Genomic DNA, 19,320 nt, shown 5'->3' with positions numbered 1-19,320 from the left:
AATCTCGAAAAAGAAAACTGGAGGTATCATAATTCCAGACTTCAAGTTATATTACAAAGCAGGAATAAGTAAAACAGTATGGTAATAACATAAACATAGACAAATGATCAATGGAATAGAAAAGAAAATCCAGAAATAAACCCATAATTAGATGGTCAATTAGTCTTTTACAAAGGAGGAAAGAATATACAATGGGAAAAAGACAGACAGTCTCCTCAACAAATGGTGTTGAAAAAACCAGACAGCTACATGCAAAAGAATGAAACTCAACCATTTTCTTTCACCATACACAAAAACAAACTCAAAATGGATTCAAGACTTAAAACGTGAGACCTGAAACCACAAAAATCCTAGAACAGAACACAGGCAGTAACTTCTCTGACAGCAGCCACAGTAGTATTTTTCTAGACAGGTCTCCTGAGGCAAGGGAAATAAAAGCAAAAGTAAACTACCATGACTACATCAAAATAAAAAGTTTCTGCACAGCAAAGGAAACCATCAACAAAACAAAAAGGCAACCTACAGAATGGGAGAAAATATTTGCAAATGATATATCCAATGAGGGGTTAATGTTCAAAATATATAAAGAACTTCTACAACTCAAAACCCAAAGAACAAATAACCCAATTAAAAAATGGGCAGAAGACATGAATAGAAAAGACATTTCTCCAAAGAAGACATCCAGATGGCCAACAGACACATGATAAGATGCTCAACATCACTCATCATCTGGGAAATACAAATCAAAACCACAGTGAGATATCACCTCACACCTGTCAGAATGACTAAAATCAAGAAGACAAAAAACAAGAGTTGGAGAGGATGTGGAGAAAAAAGGAACCCTCCTGCACTGTTGGTGAGAATGCAAACTAGCACAGTCGCTGTGGAAAACAGTATGGAGGTTCCTCAAAAAAATTAAAAATAGAACTACCCTACAACCAAGAAATCACACTACTGGGTATTTACCCCCCAAAATACAAAAACACTAATTTAAAATGATACATGCATCCCTATGTTTATTGCAGTGTTACTGATAATAGCCAAATTATCAAAGCAGCCTGAGTGTCCGTCAATACGTGAATGGGAAAAGACGTGGTGTGTGTGTGTGTGTGTGTGTGTGTGTGTGTGTGTGTACATATGTGTGTATGCAAACAATGGAATATTGCTCAGCCATAGAAAGGAATGAGGGGCACCTGTGCGGCTCAGTCAGTTAAGCGTCCAACTTCGGCTCAGGTCATGATCTCATGGTTCATGGGTTCAAGCCCTGCATTGGGCTCTGTGCTCACAGCTGAGAGCCTGGAGCCTGCTTCAGATTCTCTGTCTTCCTCTCTCTCTGCCCCTCTCCTGCTTGCACTCTCTCAAAAATGAATAAATGTAAAAAAAATTTTTTTTTAAAATTTTTTTTTTCAACGTTTATTTATTTTTTGGGGGGGACAGAGAGAGACAGAGAATGAACGGGGGAGGGGCAGAGAGAGAGGGAGACACAGAATCGGAAACAGGCTCCAGGCTCTGAGCCATCAGCCCAGAGCCTGACGCGGGGCTCGAACTCACAGACCGCGAGATCGTGACCTGGCTGAAGTCGGACGCTTAACCGACTGCGCCACCCAGGCGCCCCATAAAAAAAAATTTTTTAAAGGAATGAAATCTTGCCATTTACAACAACATGGATAGAGCTAAAGAGTATAATGCAAAACAAATTAAGTCAGAGAAAAACAAATACCATGTAATCTCACTCATATGTGGAATTTCTAGATTTTTTTTAACGTTTATTTATTTTAAGAGAGTGCAAGCAGGGGAGGGACAGAGAGAATCCCAAGCAGGCTCCACACAGCGTAGAGCCCGATGCAGGTCTCGAACCCAAGAACTGTGAGATCATGACCTGAGCTAAAACCAAGAGTTGTACATTTGACCAACAGAGCCACCCAGGCGTGCTCACATGTGGAATTTAAGAAACAAAACAAACAAGCAAAGGAAAACAAAAATAAAGACAAACCAAGAAACAGAGTCTTAACTATAGAGAACTAACTGATGGTTACCAGAGAGAAGGTGGGTATAGGTGTGAGTGAAATAGGTGATGGGAATTAAAGAGTATACTCACCATGAGGAAAAAAATAAAATAAGGGAACACGCTCACTGCAATGCCAAAAATCAATGCAGCAATTCTGCAGACTGAGGATCTGAGCATGGGATATGAATATCCTATACCTACATGTCCCTCCCATTATCTAGTTTAGTTGTAGATTTTGGCCCATAAGCTATTAATTATACAGAGAGAGCACCGTCTTATTTCTGACATGCCTATAAGCATCTGGAATGTTTTCACATCAGGAAAGAATCCTGTAGATAGCCATACAATACAGGTATTCAAACATTTATTTCACTGTGATTTTAGTATGTGGCACTAACACTATTTTTGATTAACCTAAGAAATGCTTATGAATAATCACGGTCTCTAATTCTTCCATCAGGAGCCAAGATGTGCTGTTCCAGAAGGCCGTTTTTCCTTGGGGTTTTGCTCTCTGGAGAAGGCCAGCAGAAAGTGAAAAATCAGCAGTAGGAGGACACTTTGACAAGGCTGCGGACTTCAGTACCAGTGCATTAACGTGCCCAGCCCCATCCTTGCCAGTTAGGTCAAGGACACCTACCTCCTCCACTATGTCCTCCCTTAATACTCAAGGCAGTCTGAGGTCAGATGGGAAACAGATGTCCCAAGATCTAGGGCTCAATTCAAGGACTGCTTTAGACAATGAGGCTACAGATTAGAGGTGCAAAAAGAGTGCAGATTCTGGAGGAAGAAAGACTTGGGCTTAAATCTGGGATGGTCACTTACTCACCATGAGACGTGGGCCACTTAATTTCTGAACCGTCAGCTCCCCACCTAAAAGATAGTGGCATGGCTCACAGGGCTCCGCCTACCCACCAGCCTCATCTCCCTCCCACTCCAGGCTCTGGCCACACTGGCCTTCTTTCTTCCAGGTCTTGGACTGTGTCTCCTCGGTGGGCTGTATACACGGTGGACTGGCTCACTCAATGCCCACACCATCTCCTCTTAGCAAAGCTATGCACTGCAGACGCTGGCTAGGTAAAAGTACATTATCGAAATACCTTTGCTGTTAGAATTACGGATGGGACTTAGGTTCCACTAAACATGCCCATGGAAGGCTAATTCAAAACAAGTCACGTGGTCAAACAGGCAGGGAACAAAGCATTCACTTGGCAGGCCTGGGTCAGACTCAGCGTGGAGCTGCAGCTAAAAGCTATGGCAGCAACTGCCCAGGTCTGCAGCTTCCTGACGGTGAGAAAGGCAAAGCTCCCTCAGCCGTCCAGCCATCCAGTCCTGCTGTGCAGTTTGAGGAATTGTTCCTGCATGCTCAGAACAGAGTCGGAATCTTCAGCCCTTCCAAAGATCTGGTAGGCTTTCCACTCCCTTATTAGAAACCCCGATTTGCCTAAGCTAGCCAGAGTAGACTGTGCTGTCCACAAGGAAGAAACGCACGACCTTAGCCTAGAGGCTTCCCACTCAGCCAGGAGCCCCTCTCCACACCTCCCGGCACCATCCTCCCTTAGCCTGGTTACCTCCTTGTCACCCTTCACAGCTCAGCTCAAGCAGCACTTCTTTGGGGAAGCCTTCCCTCACTTCCTAGCCCTAGGTGGGATTTCTCCGTCACATGCCAGGAAGTCCTCCCTTGCCTCTAGGCAATGCCCATTATACCTGCAGTGGCAGGACCATTTGATTCACATCCATCTGCCCTGCTTGACTGCAAGTCCCCTGAGAGCAGGGACCATGTTTGTAGTCTGCGGGGTACCCCTGGCATGGTGCCTGACCCACATAAGCCACTTAGTATTACTGAGTGGACGAGTACAGGACATAATCTTGCAAGTAGTCTACCTTGCAAGACTGTTGGGAGAACTGGAATGACACACCCAAGGGAAGGGGCCAGCACGTCTTCAGGACCAAATAAACACTCGGTTTGGTAGAGACACTCATTGGGATAGGCAACTAGGGGGACGACACCAGCTGCTCACCTGAGATTGGGGGAATAGCAAAGGGCCCAGGGGCGGAAATGGTGCCACTGTAAATGAGCCTTCCATATTTACACCCTAGTATATACTAACTGAGATGAAGGGGTCCTGGAGAATATGCCAGAAACAAACACCCCTCTCCTTTCCAGCTTTAAAAGCTACTATCTGGGACCAGGAGTTCAATTGGGTGTTTACATCTGAGAGGGTAAATCAGAGGTGCTCCTGTCTACCAAATCAATGTGGGCCCTAGCTACTACCAGGAAAGTTCTGGATACCATGATGCCCATATCTGCGGGGAAAAGCAATGCTGACCCCACAAATAAAATGTGCTCATTTACTTTCATCTAGTCTAGCTGACCTGTTGAGCACTATATGGAAGCTAAAATTCTCATGGGTACCAGGTCTATCATTTTTACCCTCTGTCCACCCTGTCTCCAAGCACGGCTTCTGCAAGGCCTTAAGGCAGCACCCCAATGAATCCTAGTATTTACTGAATTTTCCTTTTCCCATAAACATCCTTCAGTTTCAATGTCACATGCCTGTTCTCATATCCTGGAATCACCTCTTTCAATGATCCAGTATCTCTTTACTATTCTCATCTTGTAACACAAAACATTTTTCATGTAGAAGTGCCTCCCAGCAAAGAAACCGAGCAACTACTATCACTTTAATTGTTAAGAAGCATAGGTAGATGGCGAGCACCTAAAGAATATAATAAGAGACAGCTAAAAAAAAATTTAGGCTAAAAAAAGTAAATTTCAGTATCAATTGAAATTAAAGGTTTAAAAAATAAGGCCTAGAAAATCTGAAAAAGAATTAGAAGTGGGTGAAGGAAATAAGAAGGAAGGAGGCTTGATGAGATGAAAAACAGGACCTCTTTGTGATAATAGTGACTAATCGGGTATCTAGGGGGTCCTAGGGAGACTCAGTGAAGTAGAACACATCAAACTTTTTCACCCCTTGGGACATGGCAAATCTCCAGCTAGGGTTTGAAATCAAATGTGGAATGTGTCTGATAAAACAAGATGTCAAGAATAAGGCACTTACATTCCTATAAAATTTATCAAACCAGTTATTCCTGTTATACAGAAAGGCGAACACACATACACTCTTTCCCACCCTCTTCCTCCTCCTCCCTCTCTTCCCTCAAGCCTTTCTATTTCAGCCAGAGGAAGAGAATTTAGCCAATTTAGCAATGGCAAGAGGTCAACACACGCACAATATATTACCATTCAACATCCCGAACAACAGAAGATTTTCCTAGCCTAATGTTTACCCATAAACTAAGTAATTCTACTTTCTGCCCTAAAGATTATAAACAAGAAACTCCTGTTGCTGGAGGGCCTAAGGTGCTCCAGAACCAAGAGAAGCTGGGGTCCCCAACCTCCTACGAGGGCCTTCGGTGCCCAGACCTCCCCTCAACCACGCAAGAAGCAATTTTCCACATACACTGCAGCCTCTCACTCGCCCAAAGGAAGACACCAGCTTCTGGTTTCAGACTGGTAGGAATGACAAACCAGTAAAGAACACACCGATAACTCAAAAAAGGGGCATACGATATGAAGCAATTCACTGAAAAGGAAACACAAATGACTCATAAACGTAAGATACTCCACTTCACTAATAAAGAGAAATGTTAATTACAAGTACACTGAGATCTCATTTTTTACCCATTTTTCACCAGACTGGCAAAGATGCATCAGATTTTTAGCACATTGTGTTAGCATGGGTATGGGAAAATAAACATTTTTGTATATTGGTGGTAAATATGTGAATTGGTAGTCTCCAATTTGAAAATCTCTATAAAAAATAAAAATGTGTAGACATTTCACTCAATTATTCCATTTCTAAGAACTGGCCCTATGTATTGCAAACATGTATTGCAAGTCTGACTGCAAGTTCCAGATGTTGATCAGAAGGAGCTGATCGTGGCTCAGTCAGTTAAGCGTCCACCTTTGGCTCCGGTCATGATCTCATGGTTTGTGAGTTCAAGCACCACATCGTGCTCTGTGCTGACAGCTTGGAGCCTGGAGCCTGGAGCCTGGAGCCTGCTTCAGATTCTGTGTCTCCCTCTCTCTCTGCTCCTACCCCACTCGTGCTCTGACTCTCTCTCTCTCAAGAATAAAATTTTTTTTTAATTTAAAAAAAAATAAGGAGCTGATCCATAAATGATTTATGGAAGACGCACACTATACAATACTATGCATTTAAAAAAAACCAAAGAGGAGTACTTTGTGTACTGCTATAGAATGCTACTAAAGCTCATCGCTAAGTACAACATGCAAGCGCATAACAGATGTAGATTGTATGCCACCATACATGTAAGAAGGTGCAACTCCATGTTTTGTGCCTGTTATATATAATTACATAAGAACACCTATATTCACTTGCATATGCATAAAATCATCCTAGAACGATACAAAAGAAATTTGTCATATTCGCTGCCTCTGGGATAGGGAAATGGATGGCCAGTGAAGGGGACGGGAGGGACACTTTTCACTCTACACCCTTTTGTATCTTTTTAATTTTTGATATATTTTTTTTAACTTTTAATTGCCCTGAAGAACAAGGGTATTTGAAAGCTCACAACCCACGATCCAAAACAAAACCAAAACCAGTGTGGTGTTTGCCGTATAACCTGCAACAAGCAAGTAGCACCGTAGCGTGCTTTCGCCGCAGCCCAGGGAAGAGGGCATCGTCGGTGGCTGCTCAGCTCTAGCCACTTGGGAGAACAGCTGCGTGGCTCTCTTCAGTGGCTCGTCAGCCCACTGGTTTGACTGCAAGATGTGGAGAAGAAAAAACGGCAAGAACTAAACGTGGAGTGGCATTATGCTGAAGTACGCACAGGGGCACTTTGCAGGGGACAGAGTCACAGCTCTCAGATAAGGGGAGAGGGGGAAGATTCCAAATTAAGGAAGGAAAAAAAATGGCCCAGGCTCCACTAAAACAAAGCAAAACAACATAAAAACCAACCCCCCACCAGGCCAAATGACCCTGAAAGAGCCCCCCACGGCCCAACCTGTCACGTAGGCCACTTCCCCGGGACAAGCACTAGGTAAGAAAACCAGAGCGGCTGAGACAGTACTGCGTGAGGCCCACTTGCTGACCTGCTTCTTTCTTCTCACACTCAGAGCACCGACGTGCTCGTGACTTGCCTCTACGCCACCTCATTCAATCCCATCCCAATCTTGCAGCCACAGCCTCTACTCCTCGTCACCCCCACTCCCAGCGTCCTAGTCCCAACCACCCATAAAATACCCTTGACACCACAGAAAGTCCTCCCACTGCAGGGACAGTCTCCCAGAAAGTCTAGCTCTGCCTGTTCTCATCCAAACCCCTACAGTGAACAACTCACTCGCAGTGGCTACCAATTGTCTTCTGACTTCTGCCAACACTGCTCCAACAGAGCCTCGGGGTGTTCATTTCTTTCAGCATCCTTTACACACTTGTTTTCCACTTACAACCATTCCGAATAGACGCGAGGAGCAGAGAGAATCTGCTTCTGGACATAAGTACCTACAATTAAGTCCATAGCGGGATGGGGAGGGCATGGCAAGAAACTGAAATTGAGCGAGAATGAGGGGGGTAAAGGAGACAACTAAGTTCAATAAACGTTTTTCAACTCACAGACTTTTAGATTAAAATGATGGCTGCTTAGCAAGGTCTGACAATGTCTGCCTACTCATTAGAAAACTTCCACCACAAATAAAGCCAAAACCTCTAAGTGAAATGGCAGGGTGATAAAGTTCTCTGAATTCTATCACTATTTTGTCTTTGAAGTAATAAAGACAAGTGAGCATTGAGAATTTACCCCAGAAGACTGTTACATTCACCCCTTCAAAAAGAGAATAAAGTATTACAGCATGCATATTTAGGTGCAAAAAGTGAATATGTTTTGATTTAAAATAAAAGATAAGATTTTTTCTAGTGAGATCTGCCTGGAAGTATATTTGATCTACCAAACCTGTATTCCCAAAGTCAAGTAAAAATATATTGCATATATTTAATATATATGTAAATATATACACATACAAATACACATATACATGAATACCTATATTTATTTATGTGTGCCTAAAATATTCCTGGAATGACACAAAAGAAAAGCTGCCTCTGGAATGTGAAACCAACAAAGACTGAAGGCCCATCCCTCTGGCTGAGCTTCACAGATAAAGGAGATGAGTAATGAGCTATTTTTTAAGAATGAAAAAATGGAAACTTCACATGTACAAGAAATATTAGAAAATTCTCAAACTTAATGTTATCAATGGAAAAAAAAAGTATACATGAATGAAGGCAAAGGAGAAAACAAAGAAGGCAAAAGACAAGACACGAAGAGTAAGGTTCCCACACAAAGGACACTGGCTATTAGGGAAACAACAGTAGCTCCCTTGTGGCCAGGGTGTGGAGGGAGAGAAGTGAACTACTGTGGCTGAAAAGGTAACAAGTAGGTGTGAACAGCAGGGCCCTGAGGGCCATGTTCGGAAGTAGGTGGTATGCAGAGAGCAGTGGGCAGGTCTCAACCAAGGGAGTAGGGTGATCAGATATGTATTTTTAAGACTATTTTTATATGCAGTAAGCATAATGGATTTGAAGAGGCAAGAGTGGAAGCAAGGAAAAAGAGTTACAGGCTGACAGAACAGATTCAGTGACAGAGGAGGACGGCCTGAACCAAAGAGGTGCAGGGAAATGGACAGGTAAGAGAGGCATTTAGAAAGTGAAATGGCCAGGACCTGGTAACTAAGTGGGCAGGAGGGCAAGACATGAGTCAAAGACAGCGACCAGCATTCTGGCCTGTGCTGACAGATGGATGGAGACAGGAACGGAAGGGTGAAAGCTGGTTCTGTGGGAAAGACAGTGGGACATCTGAGTGAAGACATCTGGCAGACGGAGATATGTGGTCATAAGCTTCCATACGGCTAAAGAGGAACAGAGTAAGAAGCGCACCCAGGCATCACCAACATGTGAGGTGCTGGTGGAAGAAGAAGAATGGAAAAAGAAGATTAGTAAGAGGTAGTCACAGAAGCAGGAAGAAAACCAGGAGAAGATGGCATCATGGACACCAAACGATGAGAGCATATCAAGACAGTGGTTAATGTCAAAAGCTGCCAAGGGGTCAATGGAGCAAGAACTTAACCAGCAGTTTCTGGCAACTTAAGCAGTTTCTGGCAACCACGGCAAAAACAGACGCAGTGGAGTACAGTGGGAGCAAAAGGGGCAATTCTAAATCCTACACCAGCAAATTACAAATGACTACAGTCTAGCTGCTTAGGAAACTTTGTGAAAAGTAAACCACAAAATGACCTATAAACACATAATAGATGAATCACGAAAGAAGACTTAGTATTTCTTTACAAATCACTGTCAACCCTCCACAGATATAGAATGAGCTCAGTCTGAAATTTCAAGGGGAAAAACATCTCACCCTGAACAAAAAAAAAAAAAAAAAAAAAAAACGAATTCATAAAGTATTAAGCAAAAAAACTATTCATTCCAATATTTGGGTGCTGAATTTGTTATAAGCATCTCTAAAATGCCAAGCTCATGAGCTGCAACAGCACTGGCCCAGAGTCCCCAAAAACCTCCCCCAGTACCCATAGGCCGCCTCCCATCCTATCATGAGGAAGGATTCGAATACAAGGCGACAGAGGAAGCTAGAAGAAAGCAAGGTTGCCATCAGCACATTAACATGGCAATGTGAGGGGAATGAGTTATCCCAGTCTCAGCTGGCACCAGGCCCAATCCATATTAATCCCCTACCACCAAAACCCTTCTCTTCAGATCCCCTCATCAACAAGACTAATTCAGGTTGGCAATTTTCTTTCTGGGACGTAGAGTCTAGCCAAACTAAGTTGACGGCCATGAGGAAGAAACCTAGGAACAAAAGCAACAAAAACACATCAGCCATGAAAACCACAAACTGTGCTGTCTGGAGGAAGGCCCCTTGTTCTCATCTTAAACAGAAGGCAATGCTTCAAACAGGAGGGGGTGGGGCAGGGGCGGGGCTTTCACTGATGCCAAACAAACATTAAGAGGGTCAGACTGTCACAGATTATTACAATGGACTGTTAAATCCATTCCAAGTCATTCATGTTATAGAAAAGAGAAGGAACTTGCCCAAAGTCACACAGAGTTTGGCCAGTCCTGCACAAGAACCCATCTGGTTTCTTCCAGACGATACCTTAAGTCCTTCTAATGGCCAACTACTGGCAAATACTGATGTTCAGCCCTGGCTCTCCCCAAAGCTCCAGAGCCATTATCTCCTACCATCTCTTTGACACCTCCTCTTGACTCTCTCAAAAGCTCAAATCCCAGCATCTAACACTGAGCTCATGATCTTTCCCCAGAACTCTCAAGGCCAGTTTTTCATCCAGGGCTTCTTAGCTTACCAGATGATATTACTATCCATCTGGTTCCTGGGCCAGACTAAGAAATCACGTCCTGTGTTTGAACTCCAACCCTATCGCTTCCTAACTGTGACTTTGGGCAGATTACGTAAGGTCTTTAAATCTCAGGTTTTAGCATCGGAAACATGGGATGACATAGCAGACACCCAGGACTCCAGGATGGCGTCATCCATACCAGTGAAGGAGAAGCAGCTCATGGATGTCAACTTAGGAGAGCTGCCAAGCTGGATACTGATGCAGGATTTCACCCCCTGAAGGCACTGCTGGAGCGTTTCAAGAGATTACTACCAGTGTTACAAGTATGTCAATGTGAAGAAAGGGGCCATCGCTGGGATTCCTATGGTGCTGGCAGCTTATGTGCTTTTCAACTACTGTCACTGTTACAAGGAACTCCAACATGAGCAGCTAGGCAAGTTCCACTGAAGAGGGCCCAGTGTCGAGGCACATTCTGCATTCCTGACCATGGCCTTTGCCTGGTACCCTTGACTCCTTTCATACTCTAATTGAGAATTAAAGAAGACTGGTACATGGGAAAAAATGGGATAACAGGAATCACCTCACAAGGCAGCTGTGAGCACTGAAGGGGATGTGGATAAAATGCTAAGCACTAGCAAAGAATGTTGTACACGCAGTTCCCTCTATATTCTTGCCTACTCCCCCATTCTCATCCCCTGACCTGGTTGACACCTACAAATCCTTCCCATTTCAACTCAAATGTGGCTTCCCACTAAAAGCCTTCCTTGATTGCCCCCTACCTGCTAAGGGTAGGACATAACTGTACCCCCACACTGTTTTTCAGCCTCAAAGCAGTGTAATTTCCATTCACAACACATATTATAATGACTTATTTACTTTGCAATGGTTTGATTATTGGCCACCTCCTCCAACTGCCTAGAAGCTCTATGAGGGCAGGGACTGGGACTGTTCCACCTCCATAGGTATATAGTAAACATCAGTTGAACGAAGAAGCATGTCTATTAGCAGGAAACGTGGACCCAGAGATTAGAAGTCACAGGACACCAATCCAAATAAGAACACATGGCATCCCCCCTGCCAGGCGACTAGGTAGAAAGGAACTCGTGATCCCTATCTGACCATTGCAAAGGCCATGATTTCCTGCTTGTGTGAGCATCATTCTAACAGTTCAGGATTAGGACTCCACAGCACTAGGATAAACTCCACACAGACATGCACAGCACATCCTGTAGAACCTTTTAGATGAATCCCAGTCCCTCCAATGCCTTTCTTATTGTAAACCATCATTCCGCAGCAGATGTGATTCTTATATTTAAAGACACATATTGTTGTACCACGGGACCTCTAAACACAACCAACTACTGCATCTGGGGCCCAGCTAAAGAAACAGCTCTTTGTTCCAGCTTGGAGGTGAAAGTGAGGTCTTCTGGACATAGGAGAGAATGGCATGTTAGCCCTCCAACATGGTACCAGTAAGGGATTTTCAAGGATAGTTCTTACTACACTCAATGCTTATTTATGTAGCAAGTTCGGAACATAGCCTCCCTATAGTATGGAACTCTAATGTAAAGTATTTTAAGCGTAGATTTTGACACTGGGTCAAGGCCTGGTTTCAAATTCTGGTTCTTCCACTTACTGGCTATGAATAAAACTTTAGACCCATTATCTAACCTCTCTCAGGCACAGTTAACTCACCCACACTAATAGATGTAACAGTACCTAGATCTTATAGTTGTAGGAAGCATTAAATATAAATACACAGCATATGGCTAAATTATTATCCTTAGGAAAGTTCTTTGTACAAAGACTACCACCTTAGAAGATAAAGCTTTGTCCATAACACAGTTCTAGGCCTAACAGAGTACCCATTCCCAGAGGGTATTCAGTGAACACCATGATCTTCCTTCAAAGGTCCTTAGTAATCCTTCTTCCTAAGTTGAACACTGACAAACCACCCAAAAGTAAACCCAGTTTTTTCGTAATTCCTCTCATGCAGACACATACACCAACATGCACACACCCTTTTTTTGCGAAAAGGACCTACCCAGCACAGGACTCAGAGATACTGCACAAGATAACAGTTGCAGATACAAAAAACAAATGAGTTCTTTATCCAAAAGAAAACACTGGAGAAAGGGAAGCTGAAATTTTCTAAGCCAGGAGAAACTGAGACATCACTTGTGTTTCTGTCAGAATACTGCTATCTATTACATATAAGAAACAGTAGTTGCTGCCACACATAAAATAACTGTTCTCCAAAAGGCATGGACTAGGCACTGAGAGAGAATGCCTAAGAACTACCCCTGCCTTCCAAAAGCCTGCAATGTAATTGGAGGCACAAAACAAAGGGCAACAGCTAAGTATGCACCAAATGAATAATAATAAAGAATAAGGCAAAAATAAGAAAGGCTGTTTTGGGGGGGAAAAATGCACTCCTGAGGGAGGTGCCTAAAGACTAAGTAGATACAGGTGGAAGGGCATTTTGACATACAAAAGACCAAGAACCAGCTTGGATTCGTCTAGAGACACCGAGAAAGTGTAGAAACACACGTTACAAAAAAGATCTAGGAAAATAGGGGTGCCTGGCTGGCCCGGTCGGTAAAGCAGGTGACTCTTGATCTTGGAGTCGTGAGCTCAAGCCCCACGTTGGGGGTAGAGCTTACTTTAAAAAAAAAAAAGATTAACGAAAATATACAAGCAACAGAACAAGAAGTCCAATATTTGCCCCAGGGGGCAGTTTTATATCTTCCTTGCAGAAAAAAAAAAAAGGCAGCCCATCAAAAAGCCATGTCCCCAAAGTCTTCCACTGGCACAACCCCACATCACTTACCCGAATAAGGGAAGCCTGATGGCGAGGGGGTTTGGTTCCTGGGGCCCCCGATGAGGGTCCTTCAGGCTGGACAAGGGGCTGTCTAGCTTCATAAGGAGCTGAAAAAGCAGGAGGAAAAGTCAGCACAGCACAAAAAGATTCCACCCAAAAATTATGATGTCACACTCAAACTGAGACTGTCTGTTCTTCAGGGAAGAATCAGCAAAGGAATTAGAGTTTGTGTACATAGGGCCACCTTGTACAAACAAACCTGGGTGCAATCGAAAGCCATTTAACTGATTCATAAAAAGACAGGAAAAGATTTGCATCATGTTGAGATTAGGAATAAATCTGAAGGGTGTAATGGTAAGAACCTAAATTGGAATAGAAAGCGATAACAATAGTCAGAGAAGTGCCATATTATAAATGCTCAAATTCTAAGTATCTGGTAAATTCTATATATACCTGCCGGTTTAAAAGTCTTGCATTCGTCATCCATCTTCCAAAGAAACAAGAAAATAAGTATGCATTTTGAACACTAAGAATCAATGTTACTATTTATTTTTCAAAAATAAATGGCACCGTCTTCTTTTCCTTATTGGAAAGGATGTAAAATCAAGTAGAGAAAAATACAAAAAGGAATAAATGTATTTATATTTATTATTTTATCTTTCAATAACCAAACTAAGAATAATTTTGGTGACTTTAAGAAAAGTTTTTAAGCCACAAAAACAAAAGCCTTTTTTCACTTTATTTCCCAAATATTTTATAATGACTTTGCCAATATGGTAGGAAAACAGTTAAACATAACCAGGTAGTATTCAGCTCCAACAGAAAAGAGAACTCATCACCCAAGATGAAGCCATTTTTGATTAACATTTCTGGTTGACAATTTGAGTTTTTGGAAGTATATCAAGAAGTAAAATGCTCGCTTCCTCTAGCTTCCTTATAAATAAGGTCCGGTAGAGGGTGCGGGGCAGCCTGTCACAGCACCACCCAGGGCAGACTCTGATCACCTGAAAATAAAGGAGGTGTAAGAACAGTACATCAGGAACAGCAAACCACTCTTGGGCTCACATCTGCTTTTTATATTTCCTCCAAGGGACTGGAACACAACATTATAACACAGTTAAAATACATTAAAACATCAAAAATCATTACCTGGCAAAGTATTGAGTAGATTTTCAGACCCTGCTAAGAATAAATAAGAATATAAAAAAACTGCAAAAGACACAAACCCAGGAATACATAATCCAAATGTTAAAAAAGAAGTCTCAGCCAGTAGGCAGGTGTCCTTCGAAGAAGGATTTTTAAGATCACTCCATTTTGACAGAACACTGAATATAACTATTAATGCCAGAAGGTTTGAACACAGTAAACTGCACCATGGTTGGGGTACTAGCGGCCATGAGCTTCCCCTGGGCAGCTGACCCTCCGTGCCTCTGGCTCCCCTCAGAGGAAGGGAGCTTCTACTACACAGGAGGAGCACATATGCGAGGAGGCCACCTGGCCCATGGCTCCAGCCCCTCACCTACAAGGGCCTTCCCTTGGAAGAGATGGACATATCTCATCAGTAAGGCTTGAACAAAGACTCAGCCACATGGGGCATCATTTTTGGAAAGGCCTGGCCTCAACGGCAGATCTTCTCTTCCTACTCCTATGGGAAGACTAGGATGGCCGTGCCTGCCCGTGACTGGAGAGGTGAGTGTACGAAGCCCATGTGGTCACAAATCTAAAACATCTGCTTCGATCAGCTCTGTCAGTATCAGAACTGATCATCAGACCATCATCAGTCGACTCTGGTCCCATCCTCAGGTGGATCTCAACTCAGAAAGAATTACTTACTGCCTCTACTCTCCTTCCTCCCAAATAAAACCTGGCAAATGCAACTCAATGCAAAAGAAATAATTCTCAGATCCCCTTACAAGAGGTTTCATAAGGAACTAGAAGTTATCATCTTTCTCCAAAGGGAAGAACCCTAAAGATTTCATCACTCTGAGATTCAGTGTCAAACCAGAACGGGGATCACTAGCAAATGCACAGTAAAGACTCTACATCTGCCATCAACCCAATGAATGATATCCAGAAGGTGAATTTCAAGAACACTTAAGGGCGTCAAAAACCAAACAGGTACCAGATCCTAAAAATACAAAGAAAATACTAGGCAACAGTTGAGCACCTACAATGTGCCAGGACCCGTGTTAGGCACAGAGGTTTATATAACATTCCTCATTTGATCCACAGGGCAAACCTCTGAGGCAGACGTTCTTCCACTTTACAGATAAGAAAAACCGAAACTCATTAAAGCAAAATACCCATAGTCACACAGGCTAGAAATGCAGGCCCACCAAGTCTACCTTTAGACCCAGGAGACTGACATCACAGCCCATGCTCTTCAGAGAGTACATTCCTAGAATCGATACATCAGAATAAGATGTGTAAGAAAAAGCAGAACGGATATCTTGATACAGAGATAAGACATTAGGTATCAGAAGAAACAGGTAAGATTTGCAGTAGTTGCCTCTGGAGATCAGAAATAAGTTGAGTGGGAAGGAGAAAAGTTGTTTTCACTACAGGCATTTAAATATTTTTTAACTATTTGGTTGTATTACTGTGATTTCAACGGTTTTTAAATATGGGTAGCAGTATCTGCCTCCAAGGGTTGTGCTAAGAAGAAAATAACACACATCAAGATCTCTGCACGATGCCTGGCACACAAGTCTCACCCACGGGACATGAGCTACAGCTACATCCAGCAGAGGTTAGAATAGCAGGAGCCAGGAGAGAAGTTGAAGAGGGGCTCTGAATCAGACTGGTCTGGAGACACTCAGTCTGATTTAAAACACACTCACAAACATTCCCCACTAGCCAGGAATCATGGCAGAATCTTAGACAGGGAAATGACCCCAGAAAAATGTATTCCTAGAAAATTATTCCACCGGCAAAACTCCTTTCTGAAAAGGCATAAATTAACAATAATTCTAGAATGCTGAGCACCAGAGTCACTGCGATTTAACAGGTTTTAGATATGCCACTGTGCAGATCAAAAGGAAAACAGAGTACAGAAACAGGAAAGGGAATCCTGGGTTTGTCAGATGGGTTGATGACATGGTGAAGACAACAGAGAGTTAAAAAAAACAGATGGAAAAGAACATGAAGGCCTTTAAGAAAAACTGAGTTCTGAAAACATGGGAAGAAAGAGAATGAAGACATGCGGGATTCTCTTACTTCCTGACCTGAGGATATAGGACAGAAAAGGAAGCAAACAGGCCAAGAAAATCCTCTGGGGGAGAATCTACAGACATTATACAAATAGGAGTGAACAAGCTGTGAAGTGAATATTATCAATTAGAAGCAAAAATCACAAGATTGAACCAAGTTGCAGATAGAAAAACTCTCCCTTCCTTTGACTTAGACAGATGGAGAAGTCTAAATGGTAGTACCTGTAAATGTTTTATTTCTGAATGACCTTGTTCACAACTACAGGGACCTAACAGACTCCTAATCGATGGCTAGAGCCAAAAAACTCAAACTCTTTGAGAAACAGGCAACTGACTGTTCACTCAGACTCCTCTCTATGGGTGTGCTGTGCAAAGAAGAACCCTCTGAAATGGTAGCTTGTCAAGTTTAAGGTTCATGATATAGGAGAAAAACCAGCAAGGGGTAACTTAGAAAACAATGTTCCAAGAATAAAAGAGTGACCACAAGGAAATGTCTTCATATCTGATATAATGTCTACAGTTAAAAAACACTGAAGAAAAGGAAACCACTGAGAGTACCAAATGCTGGCAAGGAACACTGAACTCTCATACATCGCCAGTGGGTATATACAGCCACTCTGTAAAACTCTTTGGCAGTTTCGTACACCCCTTCCCTAAGGTACAGAAATTCTACTCCTAGGTGCCAGGGAAATGACAATATATGTCACAAAAAGATTCACAAACAAATGTTCGTTGGATCCTTACTCATGACAGCCAAACACTGGAAACAAACCAAATGTCCATCAACAGGAGAATGGATCATCAAATTGTGGTACATTCACACAATGAAACACAACTGAGTAATAAAAAGAAGCAAACTACTGAGACACACAACAATAAGGATGAACCTCAACCACAATGCCAAGGGAAAGACAGCAGACACATAAGAGGAGTTGTTCAATATGATTCCATTTATATTAAGTTCTAAAAGAGGCAAAACTAATCTAAGGTGATAAAAATCAAAACAGTCCTCACATTGGAGGCCAGGGAGTGACTGGAAAGGGGCATCTGTAGGGTGATTGAAATGTATGTTTGTTTGTTTGTTTGTTTTTTAGAGAAAGTGCACACAGAAGTCAGGGAGAGGGTCGGAGGGAGACAGAAAATCTTAAGCAGCCTCCACACTCAGCACAGGACCCAATGTGGGGCTCAGTCCCAATACCCTGGGATCATGACCTGAGCCAAAATCAAGAGTCGGGACGCTCAACTGACTGAGCCACCCAGGCGCCCCGGAAATGTTCTATTCTTGATCAAAGTTGGCTACATGGATGCATCCATTTGTCAAAACTCAACTTGGGAGATTTTTAAATATGTGCATTTTATCATTTAGAAAAAATAAGTAAGAATGAAGGCATGGACAACCTTGACATAGGCTGCTAAGAGTCAAGGAAGACGGAGAGAAGCAGGTTGTTTCCTTGCCAATGGGGGGAATGGAAGCCCAATTGCAATGAGGAAAGAATGGGGCAAGAAGTAGAGACAGTGAATACAGACAAGTTTTTAAAGGAATAGCCAAATATATATATATAGATAGATAGATAGATAGATAGATAGATATAGATTATAGATATAGATATAGCGAAGAACCTGGTAATAGGCTGACTCAGTAGAACAAAAAAATGACTCACGTGTGAATTAAAAACCAAAAAACAGGCACCACGCTGGGCATAAAACTCCAATGTCCAAGCCCAAATAACATTAAGAATCAAAAAAAGAGCTCCGCTTCTAAAACTAGGGAAATCAGGCAGGAGAGGCTAAAAGCAAAGTGAAGAATTCTCAACCCTATTTTGTTTCAGACTCCAATGGGACATTCGAGTTTAAGGAGAGTGATTTTTTGTTACTATCCCTTAACAGCATCATCTTGCATATGCATAGGACTTAATTTCCAATCAGACTTCGTGTTTCCGCTAATCCTCACAACACCCCAATAGAATAGTGTTACCCCACTTTAAAAGAGGAGAAGAAATCACGGTTCAGAGCAGTTCAGTGTCTTGCCCAAGGTCACATAGCTAGTCACATAAACCCACACCTTCTGATTCCCATCAAAAAATTTTTTCATTATGCCACACCGGCTCCTCTCTACAATATTACAGCCTCTCTATAGCCTAGCACACATTTTTATCTGTGTCCCTCTAGAACTCACCACTATTTTCAACGCAGCAAAACCCTACAGAAACTGGGTCATTTTCAAACACAGCCCACAAAATACAAGAGGAGGGAGATGAATAACCGATTCTAGAATACCTTTAATTGGTCCTATCTTAAAGTACAAGCCAGAGCCCCAGGAGGACAAGGCACTGCCGTGAGTGCACGCAGCCTTAAGCACTGCAGGCTAGGCAGCCAACTCGGAACAACTAACGTACCTTACCGCTAATGCGGCCAGCACAGCGTTAAGTGTGAGCAAGCAGGCGATCCCACAACTGGGCACGCCACATGCTCTCAGCAAAATGCTTCCCCTACCATTTCCCTTATTCTTCTCAAACGCAAGAGCGAGATATTTTCATTTATGTGATCTGTCTTTAAAGGTTGAATCAACTCTTTTGCTTTTGCAGAGTTATATTTTTAAGTAGTTTCAGAAAAGCCGTTGTTATATAAACATGTTTGGAATGTCTGCTGAAAGGAACAATTCCAAGACAATATAAACCTTCGACATGCGATGTTCCCAGGTAATGAAATCTATATACGAAGGATTAAATCATCTAAATCAATTACAAGTTGAAACTGGTTTGTTTCGGATAGGACACAAGGCACCACTAGGATACATTTCATTTTATTTTTTTAAAAAGCCTTGCTTGAGAGTACAAAATTAAATTGAGCCATGTTTCCAAAGACAGAGGTAATTAAGTCAGGA

General features: G+C 42.5%; 1 protein-coding gene and 1 pseudogene across 7 annotated transcripts in view; one reads left to right on the top strand and one right to left on the bottom strand.

The window, feature by feature from the left end:
- REPS2 (RALBP1 associated Eps domain containing 2) overlaps positions 1–19,320 on the bottom strand; it is a 219,378-nt gene that overhangs the window by 128,473 nt on the left and 71,585 nt on the right. For all 7 annotated transcript variants that reach the window (XM_045470672.1, XM_045470677.1, XM_045470674.1 and 4 more), the window contains exon 5: positions 13,237–13,334. In XM_045470672.1, the coding sequence (XP_045326628.1) occupies positions 13,237–13,334 (98 nt within the window). The remainder of the gene's footprint in view (positions 1–13,236; positions 13,335–19,320) is intronic.
- On the top strand, positions 10,020–11,291 carry LOC123594070 (annotated as a pseudogene).

The sequence above is a fragment of the Leopardus geoffroyi genome, chromosome X, assembly GCF_018350155.1.
Source record: "Leopardus geoffroyi isolate Oge1 chromosome X, O.geoffroyi_Oge1_pat1.0, whole genome shotgun sequence".
In the NCBI taxonomy this organism is placed as follows: Eukaryota; Metazoa; Chordata; class Mammalia; order Carnivora; family Felidae; genus Leopardus; species Leopardus geoffroyi.
This window is presented reverse-complemented; position numbering and strand designations above follow the sequence as displayed.